The sequence below is a fragment of the Cimex lectularius genome, unplaced genomic scaffold (genome assembly GCF_000648675.2).
Source record: "Cimex lectularius strain Harlan isolate CLEC.00 unplaced genomic scaffold, Clec_2.1 scaffold27, whole genome shotgun sequence".
NCBI lineage: Eukaryota > Metazoa > Arthropoda > Insecta > Hemiptera > Cimicidae > Cimex > Cimex lectularius.
In genome coordinates, this window is record NW_019392670.1 from 1,489,810 (window position 1) to 1,507,932 (window position 18,123).

General features: G+C 37.8%; 1 protein-coding gene across 5 annotated transcripts in view; it reads right to left on the minus strand.

The window, feature by feature from the left end:
• The window catches only part of LOC106667202 (homeobox protein homothorax), a 209,818-nt gene that overhangs the window by 54,922 nt on the left and 136,773 nt on the right, over positions 1-18,123 (minus strand). For all 5 annotated transcript variants that reach the window (XM_024225262.1, XM_024225261.1, XM_024225263.1 and 2 more), the window contains one exon: positions 13,565-13,641. In XM_024225262.1, the coding sequence (XP_024081030.1) occupies positions 13,565-13,641 (77 nt within the window). The remainder of the gene's footprint in view (positions 1-13,564; positions 13,642-18,123) is intronic.

Sequence of the window (18,123 nt, forward strand, 5' to 3'; positions counted from 1 at the left end):
TAGGGCGTCCGACGCCTATTTGCAAAGGCTAGCGTTCCTCGGTTCGAAACGCGACCCAGCACTTGGAATTTTATTTGAGAATAATTCGAAAAATGTAGTGCAAAGACGGACTCAGCGACACCAAAGAGATAGTCAGCGCTCCTGCATAAGTGTTCTTTCTGTTTAAATTTAATTTTCATTATCTGTGTATTTATCTCTTCATAGCGGAATTTTGTTGTTTTCATGTTGTTTATTCACGTTTTATCGTCGGGCTGTGTATCGCAGGCTGAGAAGGGAGTAAACCAAAAGGGACTTTTATTAGCGAGAGATAAGCGGAGAGAATTGTCTGTCCTGTTGTAGTAAGGAAGAACGAGCCCGAATCGCCGGCACCAGTCGAAAATAAATTGCGACAAGAGTTTCCTTATCGCGAAATTCTTACTTTAACCGGTCATAACGTTGCACAAAACCTCGTGAACGAGAATGTTTTATAAAGAAGGAAAAATCCAGTTTACAAGGAGAAAATTTAAGTGGGTACACAGGTGGGAAAGGCTTGAGGCGAAGTCCGCCATTTTACATATAGCCGGGCTGAAGGCCCTCACTCACACTCACTCACTCTCGGGCCGCATACACAACCCTCATTCTCTCTCACTCACTCACTCTCTCTCTCTCTCTCTCTCTCTCTCTCTCTTTCTCTCCCCTGCAGCCTCTCCCATATTTTAGAGGATCAGCTTCGCCGCAGGAATCCCTATTGTTGTTCACATTCCACAGGCCATTCTAGCTCAAAACTCACCCACCCACCCGTTCGGTATTAAACATTTAACTCAGCTTTTCATTATTAATCCCTTCTACGCTCTGCTCGCCTTTATTAAATTTGTTATAATTATATCCCCAACCCGGGCCGGGTCTGTCCAATATAGAGAGTTTAAAAAAAATACCAACGCGGAAAACCACACACCAGCCCACAACAGTTCTTTCTTTTGAAAGAATCACAAATGGGACATATAAAACAAAATATCTCGAAAAAAGTGCACTTTTATATCCCAATAGATGAACAAAAGGAAATTTACAAAATAAGATCACTCGAAAAAAAGCAGGTAATTAAACCAAATCTAAGCCAATAAACTATCGATGATGCTATTTGTGTCCTTGCCCAAACCTTTAATCGCTTCTTAAATTAACAACATTAACAACAATAAAATAATATTGTAATTATTATTATTACAGAGCAACACTAAATTTAGTAAATTTGATAAAACATTGGTAAACCCGTGAGTTTAGGTCACAGTTTTTCATTCAATGTTTCTTCTTCTTGTATTGGCAACAATATTTTTTTTTGTCCCAATCTAAAATCTCCATCTTGGAATCTTCTATGTCTAACTTGCCTCTTCACCCCACACTCGATCTTCTATCAATTGTTATATTGGCCAAGCATAAAATTTATCATATCCAGTTTATAATTAAACCCATTCTTGCCCAAAGTTGTTTCAGAACAAAGCCAACTTTGGTGATTTTGTTTAAGGTTAGCAGGAAATCCCGTTAGTTCACAGCGGGCGCAGTGTTGTTCCTGCACGTGTATTGGCAGCACTGATTTTTTTGGCACCAATCTAAACACACATGATTTCCCGTTAGCCTTTTAACAAAATTACTAAAGTTCATCTTGTTCTAAGACAAGATTAGGCCATAAAGGTTTAAACGTCTACATTTGTTCTTCCTAGCTTACCCCGGGTTAATTAAAACGACCTCGATCTTTAATCCTAATACAAATCTAATCGGCAATTACTCATACATCCGGCGGCCGTTTGTCATTTTTCGCCCGTCAGATATCATTCCGTTCTTCAATAGGAGTAATCACTAATTCTTTTTATTGGTAAATTAATTAACGCCGGTCCAGCGGACGGACGGGAAAGCGAGCAAAAGTTATCAGAATAATTTGGTCTCGTTACTCTACGTTTTTTTTAAATCCCAGAGAGAGAAATACGCCTTTCAGATTTGATTTGAATTAAGTTCACCGCCATGTTCCAAAGTCACATTTTGATAGAAAACCTGTCTGATTTTGGCACTTGCCAGTCGCAAATCTCTTAGACTTTTTGAATTTGAACAAATTCCGGATTAATAGGAATCGTTTCTAGGTCAAATGATCCGTCGTTAGTTTTGAACTGAATTTTCAACATTGGCCGCTTCCAAATGGATGTTTCCAGGATTGTGTTATACATGTTTAACTGAGGCCATGAGGTAATATGTGGGGCGTCGGCGATGCCAGCCTGGTGATTGACAGCTAACATCCTCCTCTTATTTATTTACAGGAATCACTCACGCACCCACCACCGCCGACTTCATTCCCCTTAAAACCTCCCTCGACCATTATCTACAATATACATTAGTTCTATTTTTTACACTTACACCACACGTGCTCCGAGGTCGGAGAGAAGACCCTTCACCTGAATCATTTATTTCGAATTGTGAACGACAAAGGTAGAAACAAGATCGTCGAATATGCCGTCTACTATTCGAGACGCACAAATCACCCGGACGTCTTCTTGAGAAATGTTCAGAGATAGGCCCGTCCCACCAGACATATTTTCTGGACCGTAGAGGTCAATCCGTTCTCTCCGTCTCTCCCAACGGATGGTGATATCCTGTCCTCTCTCATACCTTTTACCCAAAGTTAGGTTTTACTTCAACAAAATTCAATAAACCATTTATACATGGAATTTTTCGGTTTAAAAAAGCCTTTAAAAAGGTGTGAAATTAAATGCCTAAAAATACATAATCGAACACAGGTAATGGAACTTCTAATACTAGGAAGGTAATATTTTAAAAAAACTATAGAAGCCAGACAGAATTAATCAAATGCTTTCCTTTGTCAACTAAATTGTAATAAACTATAAGCATTATCATAACAATACTGCTCCCGCCTTAAACTCACAGGATTATTACGCTTTAGCAAATTAGCTAAATTTGGTGTGCCCTTAAGTCGACGTTGGAAAGGAAAGGGTTAAAAGCAGAAAAATGTCGTTTTTTCGTGTAATTAGATAAACCGTGTTAAGTTTAAAAACGACTGTGAGACGAACATATACTGCTAAATGATCGATAGAAGCAACCGTTCTTGCATTCTAAGTAGACTCAAAGACAATCGGGTTTTTTTTCGTTTTTATCTGAGTAAAAATGTAATTTCGCGTGTCGATTTTCGAATTTCCCAAGCGGATCGTCAGCTCCTACTAGACAAAGGTCCTTTCCTTTATTTCTGAGGTGAACGCACAGCAAAAGGCCGGCGACGAATTATTCTGCCAGGAACCATGAAGCCATTAACTCTTATGTTCCCCTGGGCTCGACTAATGAGCCTCGGATCATGGACGTCCGTGAACGGCGCATTAGCTTCCAAAGACGATGGCCAACCCTCTCGACGACGGCGAACATGAAAAATATACCGAAAGCCGAGGAACGACATGAAAAGAAAGCTTAGCGATGAAATGTAAAAACATTTCCCTAAAAGAAAACAGAGTTTGTTGTCATAAAATAAAACGGTTCTCCTCTAAATGTTCAAGACCAAAGAGAAAGCGAGAATCAAACCTGTATTGTTAAAATAATAATTTATCCATGATTTTCACTTATTAGCGCGTTTTGTATCTGTATGAATGTATTTACTCCCACGATAATGACGAGTTTTTCCGTTCGCTTTTCTCACGGTGAAAATGTTGTCGGAATCGTCTGGTAGAAGCGATTTTCCTCCGGAGAGAAAGGGTTCCCAATGGCTTTTCATTTCCTTAGTAGTAGTTCATTAAAAAGGTGTTAGGGAGGCTATTAGGTGGGCCTTGCTATTACTCCCTGCGGGGTCGACCCCTCGTGCAATCAATACCAATACACACTTCCCTCGCAAACAATGCAAATCACAATGCTAGTCACCAGTTTGATACACCCGCAAACACGTTCCAAAAAAAAATCAAATCTCGAAGGCATAATGGTCACGGTGAATTATGGAATGTTCCTAATTACTTATTTTATTCAATATCCGACTGTCATTTTAACAAAAGACGGGGTGAATCATATCCGTTGATTTTTATTTAAGATTTTTATTTAAACAGAGAATCGGAAAGTCACAAGTTTATATCGCGATAGAAAAGAAGCCCAAGAAAATGGGAATGGTTTGCCCAAAACCTTTCCAGAGCTCACAAAGTCAAACAAATCTTAGATCGTTTCAGTTGATGAGTAATTTCCAGGGATGGTTTTGCCCTGGCACCTCGTACCACTCGAATGAAATCCAATTTAAATAATAAAACAAAACTTCTTGGCAAATGGGAATGCATATTTTACCAACAATAAATGAAGAAGAATTGAACTGAATTCAACAAAACCTGAAAATTAATTCACCCCAATAAAAAAAAAACCTGGACTACCATCGAAATAATAAACGATAGCCGTTGACAAAAGTATCTAAGCTGTCAAAATAACTGAATGCAAAACGGCACCTTTCCGCATGGCTTATCCCAAGTCACTGATCCAAAACTTGCGATGACATAAATAAAAGGCTGACGTAAATAAAATAAATAACGAGGAAACGCGGATTGCTCTCCCTCCACCGGGAATGCGTCGAGACAGCTTATTTATTTTCTTTGGAATAAAGTTTTTCAATTGATCTGTCAGCATTGAGCACCCGTTAAGTGACGTTTTATACAAAAATAGGTGTCTCTTCGACAAAACGTCGTAACGGGATTGATGACATCACCTCCTTTAAAAATAACCATTGATTATCTGTTGGTACCTTTTTGACATCCTTCAAATATTTTTGCCGCCGTATTGACGTAAAAGAGATTTAGCGAAAGTTACAACGGTAAGGATTGCGTCATATCCGATGATACCTCTTCCCATCAAAACGATCAGGATAAACATTTTTGTACACAACAAAGAAATGTCATTTCGCCAATTTAAGTAAAAACGTGCCGATGAGGATATCAACTTGATTGATGATGATGAAAAAAGACGAGTTCCCAGTTCTGTAGTTCAGTTTGTCGATTCGATCCTACTCTTAAGGAGTACTAGGTCAATGACTGTCCTTGCTACAATTCCTACACGGGGTTTTCTTTGTATCCCAGGTTATGCCTCCATTGCGCGGTTGCTTCAGATTCGAAGATGATATGGGTGGCTGTTTCTTCCTCTTCATTGCATAATCTACAAATGGGATCATGATTGAATATGCCCATATTGCCAGTGACCACTACTCCTGTTACTCTTAATATAGTTTTCTCTCTAACTGTAACCGTGAGTTTACCAATCTTGATGAAGGTTGTTTTTAACATAAGCTTACTGTGTTTATTGTACACCCAAAAATTCATCCTGAGTCGCTTATCAGTTATCATAAATTCCTAAGCACTCACCGTACTTAACAGACTAGATTAATTAAATTCTTAGAATTTCCCGTATCCGTATGTAGTGTTTACTAGCACCTCTATAGTTCATCCATTTCTCCTTTTGTCTTTTAGGATCCACTCTGTGAAGGAAGAATTTTTTTTTTTTTAATTCCAAAAATAGGCTCAGAGCCTAGGTCTTGCCGGTCCTCCCGTTGCCAGTGTGTCTGCTTTATCATTACCCAAATTTCTTTTGTGTCCTGCTTGTCATCAGGTTGTGTTGGTGCTAGGTTTTGGAGATTTTGTGTGTATTTACTGACTATTTTTTATGTGATTTTTTTTACATGCTAATGCTTTAAGCTGCTCGGCTATCCGATCATATGAGGATTGTTTTGCCAGTTTACACTCTTTTAAGATATTCCAAGGCACAAGCGTCGATAGCATGTATTTCAGCTTGACAGACCGAGGTGTATTTCCATGAGTTTGACTGCTCATGTTTTGGGCGTATATAAAAAAACACCTGATCCGGTGCTTTCAGTTTTGGAACCATCTAACATATTGTGTCTGACGTTCCCCTGAATTCCTCTTCTACTTTGTAGTCTGTTATCAGCTTTACTAGCGGATATCAGCTTAGTTAGAATGGGCATAAAGATTAAAATTAATGAGCAAGTTGTTGAAAAACTAAAATTCATCAACTAGTATACCACTGGGGCCAAACCCTAAAATTCATCCTGAGTCGCTGATCAGTTATCATAAATTCCTAACCACTTGCCGTACTTAACAGACTAGATTAATTAAATTCTTAGAATTTCTCGTATCCTTTTTTTCTTGGAGAAAAGGCAGATAAAATATCTAATCAACGAACTTAAACCATGGGAAATTTCGAGAAATGTCCCTTAAATATTGAGTTTTTATGTTTTTGTATCATATATCCATTGTTTATGGCCTCTCAAAAGATTTCTTTTCCCAGTACGAACTTAAAACCTTATCGATGTAACAGCAAACGGGGCTATCTTGATGAGTGTGGCTATTGATATTTATTACATGTCAGTGTTAACGGGAAGACGAGGCTAGATCAGCCAGTTAATCTATAGTAAATCTTCATTCTGACAATGACGATGGAATTTTTTAGACAATCGACACCAATTTAAGTAAACACTGGCCGAATTGAGACGGTTTAGAAACAAAAAGACGGTACTCATCGGGTGGGGACTCTTAGGATTAGCCTCATCCTGGCCTTGGCGGAGCAATGACACCCAGGTGGGGATCGATCCATTTCAGACCATCCATTAGTTTCCATGGTTCCACTTAGAGCCAAACATTAAAATCTATGTTGCCATAGGCTCTTACACTTATATTTCCCTGATAGAAAATATTTTTTTTTTACAATTAGGAAGTTGTTATTAATTGGCTTTACTGCTGATAATGACGGGAGAAGATGGCTCGTTTTCCCTTCTCATCTGGTTGCCATCGATCCGCCAAGAACGCCTCTTCAACAAGGGTTTTCCATGTTTATTAAATCATTTTTTTATTTATTTATCTGATCAAAAATTTATATTAAATGATGTCTCAATGTTGTGCCCTACCAAAAATAGATTAAAATTAGTTCGACCCTGGAGTGAGGTCTTAAGGAAGCACTAGTGTTAATTCAGTTGGGTGCCGTCAATAAACTGTAAGAGCTAAGATCCAGCGGAACGGAGACAATAGGAAAAAAAGCTCTGTTTTCCAGTGGAAGATAAAAAGCATTTTATCTTTTCACGCGTAATAAATTAAAGTATTTATTTAAAATTCAGCTCTTGGAAGGAGGAATTAAATCAGATTTAAAGGACTAACAGTTTAAATTAAAATACGGAAACGAGTTTTAGCTTAATTTATTTGGGGCCTCTGGCAGCGTTCTTAGCTAATTGTTTTACTAAGTAACAATAGGATTTACTGCTGTTTAATATGTACTTTGCAAATAAATTTCAAATACCTTTCTCCCCTTTTCCCCGGGTTATATTTTAGAAAGGGTTCCTTCTTCCGCTCCCAACCCCCTTTTCTATACCTTCATTGCACGTTCATTAGAAAGACTGGTTTCGGATTGGGCTCAGATTGTCTGTTAGTGTCGAGGGCAACGCGTTCGGTTGCGAGGGTCTCAACCCCCTTCAAAATCGCATTTCCATCCCGGGACCCTTTTTCACCCCACAAAACTACCGGCGGGTCGCCCAGGGGCTAATTTTTTAAGCCAAGTTGGAAAAGCATTTTCGATCGTTTGCAAATGCCGATTAATATCAGGCGATTCACCGACTTACGAAGCAGTTCAATTAAATTGCGTAAATTGCCTTATACAAATTACAAACTACCAAGGAAAACGCACAAAACGATACAACATTTTTGAATTTATGAATTTGAATCTTCTTGAATTGATGTTGGGTGTTGTCTGCGAGTCGGTGAACTCATACTGAACCGGCATTGGGTCCGACTTCTTTCGTCGGCTTGTTATTTGACCCGCGGTTACACAAACCCGCGAGCCAAGACGGAGCCAATAAATGATCCAAACCCGTTCAGCGTGACTTCATTAATTATGTTTTTTTATAGTTACCTATCATGTTCTGCCTATCCTCGCTGATTTTTGTTGGTTCAGGCGTGTTTCGGCATTTCTTATTTGGGTGATTTTTGTATAATCGTCTGTAACGCGTCTGAACCAAAAAAAAAAAAAAAAAAATCAAAAAGGTATATATCAACCCCGCAGACTACAAAAGGAAAACGAACAATTCTTGAATTATCCTCAATCTTTCGTACACGAAAACATAAATGTTCTAGCGAAATAAATAAGTTCTAAACAAACACACTCCTAACTGATGGCTGGCGAGATTAGGGTTTTTTCCGTGAAGAGGGCAATTTTAAGAACTCCACGGACGGAAATTTTTCTTTGAGGATAATTTTATGTTAGTTTTCCTTTGACAGAACTATCCGTCGTTGCTTTTTCGGCCGAGGATTCCAACCATCTACGTAGTTTATGAAGGACAATATCGTGAGGAAGGGGCTCTAAGTTAGGTGGTTTTCCAGCCATGGCACGGGAATGCCATTGTCCCCGAAGACCCTATCACCAACGCCATACTTCAATCGAGCGGAAACTAGGCGTGGACAGAGCATAACACCTATAAATAATCCTAGTCCCCGTCTTTTCTATCGATACCCTTGAAAATATATATCGAGACAGTTGGACAAGTTGAAAACCGGCAAAATTTACAAGAACGGTGTAACCTGGAATCTGAGGTAAAATATAAATGCCAACTGGTTCCATGTTTTTCACCATAGAATAATTTTTGTTAGAATCAGACAATATTTGATTTAGGACCAAAGAACTTTCGAGAACTTTGTCTGCAATACAATCCTGCAAATATAAAGAAGACAAGGGGAAACGAGACGGAGACAATATTTGGCTCGAAACTGACACTTGTTTTGTTGGATGGCGTGGAATTTCAGACATTTCATTGCATCTATGAATCTGGGTCACAGTTATAAGTACACCACCGACTGTTTGTCACAACGAAGCTGCGATCGGCGAAGGAAAAAAGCGGAACGCTGATGTTCCAATGGCGAGGGCGTGCATTCCCGATTCGATCCGGTACTCTTTTTTTCTCCTATGCTTCCACACCTACTTTAATTCCGTCGACCGGTAGATATCTCGGGATGGGTGCTTTTTTTCATTCTTTTTCTTTTCCTCAGCCACCTTTTTTAATGGCGTCCAAGGTTTAAGAAAGTTCGGAATGAAGAACATAATAAAACTAGAATAGTTTTATTTTGGGGTTTAATTTTTACCAATGGTATTTCTCTTTTACCTATCGGTTTCTTCCGGACTGCGGGGTGATGAACCTATTTAGTCCGACTCCATCACTCTGATCTGTCCAACTTCGCTGTTTTACGTCAGACAAATTATGTCATTTCGCCATGTTACGTAACATAATATTCTTGTTTATATTTTTTAAAAAAACACGGATTTTATATACGTTGGTAACACACAAATACCGTGGAAAAGCACAATTAAGTATTCAATTATGCTCAAAACTAACTTACAACCTTATGGATGACAATACAATCGATTCATAAATTATTTCCGTAAATTAATTAAGTGTACGGCTTCAGTGTTCTACTTCTTTGTGTACCCTATCAGAAACGGACGTTGGTCATTATGATCGCAATGCTCTGTCAACAGCAGCTCTAACGAGGGATCTTTGGTTGAACTATTGCCTCAGGATTTTCAGCCATGTTCTTTTCTTCTCCTAGTAGCATGTTTCTCTTCGATTTCCCCTTCTAGATATTAAGCAATTCATATTTTATACGGGGGACGTAGAACTGTTCAGTGTCGAACTTTCAATTGAGAAGAAGGAGCATTTCTTATCCGTAAGTTCGTGACTGGATTCTTTTCATTTTGGTAAATACCGTCCTTGCCTTTTATACCCTTGCTTTTATTCCCTTAGAGTGGTCCCATAGGTTCAACTAGCAGCCTAGCTATCGTCCGGACCCTCTCTAAAGTGATATTGTCTATCCTGATTTCTACGTCCGTGATAGGTCTCTTATTGATAACCATAAATTTACTCTTTGCCTATTTAGTTTTAAACCATGCTCATTACTTTTTGTGACACCTTATCAAGTACGCTTTTCTAGTTGTTGGGTGTTTGCAAATTAAAACGGTATCGTCCGCATATCGGATGTTATTTGTTAGGGTAGCGTTCACCTTCACACCCTAATCCGCATTACTAAGATCTTTCCTGAATATGTTTTCGGACGGTTAATCAGTAGTGGCGCCAGGATGCACCCCTGCCCAACACCTCACTTGACATCCGATGAGCATCCTTCTATCCTAACACCTTTTTTTCCAGTAAAGGTTTGCGATAATGTGGATATCTATATCACATCCTATTGGGTGTTTTCAAAAATTTATATGAGAATCTATTTGATCATATAATGCAAAAAGGTTCCCAGGTGGACTGCCATTCATGATATTATTTCCTTGATGTGTCGAGCATTTTTCCTTAAATTTACAGGTTGACAGTTAACATGTTGTATACTGTGAGAACAACCCTCATCAGCATATAAATGAAATTGTAAATTACACTATTAGCTTATTTCATTATCAAATTCAAGAAGATTATTCAGGCTAGTATAAATTTTTAGTTTAGGGTTTGTTTTCTTGTTGCGACCCAGTTACACAAACCTACCAGAGATGAGGTAAAATTGCCTGGTACTTCTAGAATAAACAAGCCGGAATGAAAGGATAAGACCAGATTATTATATACCCTTGTATCGATTTTACCGGTACAACTTAGATCCGAACTGGCCAAATTATAAACGAAATTTTTCCCAACATGGGTCTTTTAATGCAGATGGGTCAAACAAACGAGCTACAGTGGCCATTCCTACGAGATTTGCTACCTTTTCGTTTTCAAGACCGAACAATAATCGGCTATGCTCTATACCAAGAAGATTGTCATCCTAAGAGATCAACGTTCTCTTAGAAAACAAGCAAAAGATGTGGTATTGCTGATTTAGATCCTACCCGCATTTCAGCAAGGAAACGTTGCCTATGGCCTTAATATTTTTTTAAACAAATCCTATCATGATTTTCCAATCCAAAGTCCAAGTTAGTTCAAGACTCGTAGAAAAACAAAATATCAAGGATTATAAATCCTCTCCTATTCTCGGAATCTGTTTCAAATGATTACTGAAAATGTGCTATGACTTTATATAATTATTATAGTTCAATCAATGTGCTTCAAGCGTGAGTGAAGGATTTTTGCATGTGTTAAATCCACCCCGCTATTTTAAAGCAGGGGCTAAAATTATTATTAGTCATTTTGCATAGAGACAAGACATTAGGGAGAATTAATTTCATGGGCACGGCTGGTAGGTCTTATCTCGGGGCAACAATAGATCCTTGTTTACCGAAGCCGGATTCCAGTGGGGTTGACACATGTGGCCCCGTCGGGTGGTGGTGCAACATGTGCAAGAAACAACACCAGCTCTCGTTAATGCAGAGGGAGGAATTTCGAGGGTAAACGGAAAGAAAGATATATCGGGCGGGTTTGATTGGATATGAGGGAGACTGGAGGCTCCACGGCGGTGTTTTCAGAGGGTCTGAGACATCCGAAAGGCTTAACGCCTGTCACCCAACTTCTCGGCAAGTTCTAATTTCCGTGAACCGGGTTTAGAACCCTCTCTCCACGCTAATGTTCACTTGACTAGTTCAATTAGAACACGGCAGACCCTCCACGCCTTTTAATCCCCGCACTCAGTCACGTTTCGCACTCCGGGAGGAAAAATCTCATAAATCCAATCGAGACTCGAACCGATTCGACCTTCACTGTAAAAATTGGAGATACAATTGGCTTTTTTTAATCTTACTCTCTAAGACATTCGAAGGACTTCCATTACCGCCTTCCAAGTGGCATAGAAACCGGTATACACTAAGCAAATTTGTTTTGTTGTATGGCCTGAAAAGCAGACATTCTGTTTATTTATGGCCTTATGTTGCGTTAGAGCATGACGAACTATTATGTTAAATGATTAGCCGGAAATCCCGTGAGTTTAATGATAGAGGTTAAATTGGCGCCAAAAAAATCAGTGTTGCCAATATTCGGGCAGAAACGGCATGATCAACGCTGCGCCTGCCCTTAACTCACGGAACTTCATGCTAACCTTAAACAAAAATTCTTAAGTTAGAATTGCTTTTAAGCAATTTCGGGCGAGAAAGGGTTAAATTATTAATAAACTGGATATGAAAACTTTTGTTTGACTAATATAACAATCGATACAAGATACAGTGGTTACAGTGGTGGGGTAAATTGAAGATTCCAAAATGGAGATTTTTCATTTGCGCCATATAAATCAGTGTTGCCAATACACGGGCAGGAACAGCACACTGCGCCCGCCTAAACTCCTCATTGGATTTCTTGCTAACCGTAAACAAAATGCTAATTTCTGCATTGCTCTGAAACCACTGTAGGCGAGAAAGTGTTATGAAAACATGTCATAGGATAATCCGACTAATCGTTGAGTTTATGACTTATCAGAAACGAGAGAAAATGATTTCACGTCTACAACTTTAAAATTAACTGTGGAACGCTTTGATCAGAGAATAAAGATTTCTTTAATTTCAATCAAATATTAAAGAAAATATCAAATTAATATTAACCTGGCACAATTTTTAATCAATCTTTTTATTTCCCTCACTGTTTGTTGGTTAGTTTTTTAAAAGCTTTAAAGATCAAGGAGTTTTTTCATTTTTTGTTTCTACTATAATCATGAACTTTTTTTAATGTCTCAGGCATCATGCATCGAATCTGTCCGATTATCCCAATGTTCATAAAAGTTTAAATCAAAACGGTCATCTACTCAACACATAATCATAAAATGTGATGTTCTTCTTTGGACATTTATACGAACCTGAAAAGATGGGACGAACTACAAAAGAGATTCTGTTTTGTCCGTGTCGGATCATTGTAAATCATCGGTGAGCATCCTTACCCCAATAAACTATAAGTGGCGACTACAATAAAGTAAGAAGAACAAACGGGAGCAAAAGTAAATCTGTCAATGAGTATTTTAAAAGAGATAAATGTCCCGGGTTAAATATATTGAGGGGGCAGTTAAAAAAAATGTTAAGGAAGGCTATATTCAAGTGGGAAGTAGGTGTTTGTGGTGGTAACCACATGGCCGCTCCCATATGGCCTACAGGCCAAACTCTATTCATCCAAACAAACGACACGAAATTCATCTGAGGCCTGGGGAAGCGTTTCACTTTTTAATCTAGAGCGACAACGAGGGCTTCTTCTAGTTTTAACGGAGGAGTAATGAGAGAGGAGCCTTTGTTATTAGAGTTTTCCCCCGGGGGATCGAGAGGGTAGACTCTGTTTATGTTTGCGATTGTATGTGTATGTGACAATATGTCAACTGTCCCGGATAATAAGATTTTCCCGGGCGGAATGCTTCACAACACATGCTCACTCGTACTCACACAGACGGAATTCTAGAATGATTAATCGATGTAATTACACTAGGCCCGGCGGCCCCTCAAGACTAATTGTTGTCCGACTAGGAATGAGATTTGCTAGAAATCACCCACTGGGTTCTAAGTCTAAGGTTATTACAAAAGGGGTTCCCATTCCACCCTCCGACTAATTACCGCCCCCCTCTGGCATTCGTTCCCTCTGGCGCCGTTTCTAAATGTTATTTTTGTAAATATTTGCCTCTTTACTTACCAGTTGTTGACTTGAAGTATGGTTAGCCCAGTGTCCTGGGCTAGTTGTTTTTTCTGATCCTCAGAAGGGTAGGGGTGCTGAAACAGAACAAAGCCCATTGAATAAATAATTGTCTACATTACTAGTAAACTATCTCACCTTTTAATACATAATTACATTAATAATTAAATAAAAATATAATTATCATTAGACATATTGTGATCTATTCGGGTTGCGTCTTACAGCAAGTATTTCTTGTTGAACTTTAGCTTAATAATCAAATCATACTTTTTTTCTTTTTTTAATATTAAAGGTAAACTGAAAAAGCATTACAAATACTTTAGTTGGACTGCCACTGAGCGAATTCCATCAGGTGCGATGGTCTGTATTGTAATATGCTCGTATATAAGTTTAAGACGTAAATATCCACAAAATATTAATAAAATTAGGAAAAGGAACAAATCAGGATGATAGACTATCGCAGGGTAAAGAAAAAGTAAAAAGGGCGGTTGGTGAAACTGCTACAACAAAAAACTGTATTAAGCAGATAGCATTTCTGAATTAGATCATGCGTAAGAAGATATCAAAGCAAAAAAAAACAACTATTTGCAAAAATGGCCTTTGTCTGTAATTCGTAGAATAACATTATAAAATTAAAAATGATGGGAAAAGCCGACACATCCAGGGCATCAGCCGAAGATTCCTGTCCTCCTGCCTGCCCAGGTAGGGTTGGTGGGGAAAATTTTGGGATAGTAGAGGTTTAGTGAAGGGGAAAAGGTATTGTGGAATTTCTGATATACCATATACGATTTCTGATATGCCATAAGACCTATGGAGGTCAGTATGAACGGTTTTATTGGAGACATGAGAGAGCATTAAGGTCCATATCGGAGGAATGACTGGTTTGTAAGGGTTTGTTCGTTGGTCGACTAGTCTCAGCAATAGTTCGTAACAGCGGTTCGTGTCTTGTCGTTTCACGCGATTGTGTGGATTTCACGTCAATCTTTCATCGATGTACAGTCCCAGGTATCGTACTATACTTTTTAAAAGGCTAGTTCCTCCTACTCACACTAAGTTGTTTTGCAACGATCCGGATTTCGAGCCTTTTAGCTCATCATCAGGTGGAAGGACACGTCTCTCGACATGAATTGCCAAAGTGAACCGCTGATACCACCGCCAACGCGACGTTCCAATTATCAGCTGATTTTTTTTAATGACGCTCAATTTGAACGTGCGAAACGCGGAAATTATAACACAAACATTACAATAATGAATACTTAATATTACTATAAATTACTATAAAAATAATAACAATTAAAATAATTAGATTAATTATTTGGATGTTTGATATTACTTATGTACATATTTAAAATGGGAGGTAGATCAAAATCTTTTATATTATTAATGCATTTATCACCATGTTCAATTTTACATATTTTAATTTCAAATTTCTCAAACCAATTCTTTCCCTTTGTTGAAACTATGTAACACTCTTGTATTTAGATTTGAGTTGAAATTATGTTTTGTTTCTTTTAGATGGTCCTTAAATTCCGAAAATTTGCTCGATTTAGGCAAGTGTTCTTTTACTCTTGTTTCTCTACCGCTTTGTCCTATATATTTAATACCATAATCATTACAACTGAGTTTGTAAACCCCGCTTTTTACCAAGTTGGCTACTTTGTCTTTAGGTTTTGAGAGGATGTTTTTAAGTGAACCCGTACTTCTAAAAGCTATTCTAAAACCTTCTTGTTTAAAAATTTTACTAACTTTTTCCGATAATTCACCAATGTATGGCAAACAACGGAAACCTACTGATTCATTTGTGGTGGGGTATCGTACTATGTCAGCAGCCAGTATCATTATATCATTTAGACTTAATGGATGGCAAAGATACTTTCTTAATGCGAAGTGACTTGAGCATATTTGCTTTTGTTCACTTTGATTTTCTAATTGCACAACTAAACTTTTAATAGGATTAGATAGGAACAGGTGGACTTTCCAGATAGGAGCTTACAACGGATGGGTTGGACTGAGAAAGAGAAGATAGCCGTGTCGTCTGCATACGTGGACATAAACAGTGTTTGAGGAAATTGTAATGTCAGCCGTGTATATTGTAAAGACGGATCGGGCCAAGGATACATCCCTGACGAATCCAGATTTTACTAGAATACAAGAGGAAAAGGATGTTCCCTAACAAGTGGGATTCTTCATTATTTAGTTTTATTTTGATTTGTTTTAATTTTTGTTCAATTGAAGTTTTATAATTTCTTGTATACCTAGGTTTTAAGCTTAAAATGAAAAAATACATTTTGAAAATGCAGAAAATGATGTGCGTACTACCTAGCCTGAGTATGAATACAAAAATATACAATGGGGTTCGACAAGACTCCGTTTTAGGTCCCCTTCTCTTTATAGTGTATGTTAACGTATTAGCGCTACCTACTAACAGCATTAACAACAAAGCACATGATATTTCTTCTCATTATTACTCAGGCAAATCTTGGAAGGGTATAGAAAGGCAAATGTCTAGCATGTGACTTCTTAGTAAATGTATAATCGACTATCGCTTAATAGTAAATTTAACTGTATTTCTTTTTTTCTGTACTATTTGTTAGCCTAAAAAAGCAGGTTAAAAAAACATTGGTCTATAATAGCTACCAATAGCTCAATTAATAACGGATGTAGACTACGCAATCCAAAAATCCACAAAAACAGAGGAAGAAAAAGACAACACGATCGAAATGCATTAACACAATAACAAATCACTTTCAACACCTCACTACAAATCAACACAACCTATCTCAACAAACATATACCAAAACCAAAAATTTTCTCAAAAATAATCCTGACATACTCAAATAAATATCGATTAACGGTCACTAATCACCACACATTGGTCTATAAAGTTTTTCATATGAATTATAATTGAGTGTATTTTATGGTTGTTAAGTAAATGATATTTGTTGGTAATTCTGTTGAACTTATGTTTTAACTCTTTACATCTTAATGTTGTCTTAGAGCAAGATGAACTTCAGTTTCAGAATTTTGTTAGGTTAAAAGGGAATGCCGTTTTTTGAGAATGCCGCGAAAAAACTCAGTGTTGCCGATACACGATACAAGGAAGGGTTAAGTCCAGCTCAGTGATGCATCTATTATACTATATGTTACATTTATAAACTGGATATAAAAAATTTGTTTTGCTAATATAACAATCGATAAAAGATGCAGTGGTGGGGTGAAGAGTCCTGTTGTAGGTTAAAGAGTCAAAGATGAAAATTTTACTTTGACGCCAAAAAAATCATTGTTGCCAATACAAGGAGATAAAACATTGAGTGGAAAACCTTCCCCCACGCAAACTCCTGCAATCAATTATTCTAAGGTTTTTTCTTTTTTAATGGAATTATCATAGTCAATCTCACGATATGTGTTACAAGAGAAATGCTTGTCAAGTCGATTTATGTAATGTTTGTTTGACTGCAAATACATAAAATATAAACAAATGCCACTGGTCTCGGCTCACAAAAGGAGTTTTGCAATTAAACCGGCGAAACCGTCCTCCCAAAGGAAATACTCGACAATAAAAGACGTCGACCAGAGATAATATATTACAGTAAACGAGGGAAGGAAGAAGGGAGAGAAAAGGACGGAATAAGAAGAAAATGCGGTTTGATAACGTTATAAAACAAATAAGACAATAGTAATTAAAGGTTTAACGAGATGTGCTAATGAGAGGGGTGAAAGTAAAACATAATGAAGGAGGTGTGCCTTTTAGAATTATAGGTATGCCACGCCTCTTCCTACCCCTCGCATTATGCAAAACCTTTCGAGCCTCCACCAAAAATCTCGTATAAATTGACAGTAAAATTCCTTCTGAAAGGGCCATCAAGTTGTAGGGGAGGGGCCACCCTCTATTATCACATGAAAATTACTTGCTACCTACGTAAACCGACTCTTATCTCTTACAATTTTAATTTAATCTTTTTCTATATCCCCTCGTCCTTAGCAGTTTCCTTTTTATCTTATTTTGTGTTTTTTAATTAAAATAGGCAAAAAGTGCTTGGGAGGAGGCAGTGAGCAGATGTCTAATAAAGGCCAACCACCTGCCCCCCCCCCGGGTCGCTCCTATTCCTAGACAAACAAACTACACCTTGACCGGCAGTAACTACTTTTTACACTTTTTTAGAGAATAATCGGCCAATTTGTAAACGCAGGAAATTCACTGAGGACTTGTTACAATACCAATTCAACAAATCATCGACAACGCCGGCCAACTATTGTAGAAAAAAAGGCATGTACACACTAACTTGTGAAAGGGGAAACAAATACATCCGACAGACAGGACGCAAAACAAAAGACTTACAAGGAACACATCAAATCTTTTAGGGACTACGACGGAAAATTGAATTATGCAACCTACATAATAGAAAACAACCACGGATCACCCACAATACAAATAAATATGAAACAACAACACAGCACAAAAAGGATGAAAAATGAACATACTCGAAAATTTAGAAATAAGCTCATAAATAAACTTAACGATAACTCACAAATATCGTTTATACCGTTTAAAACGTTAA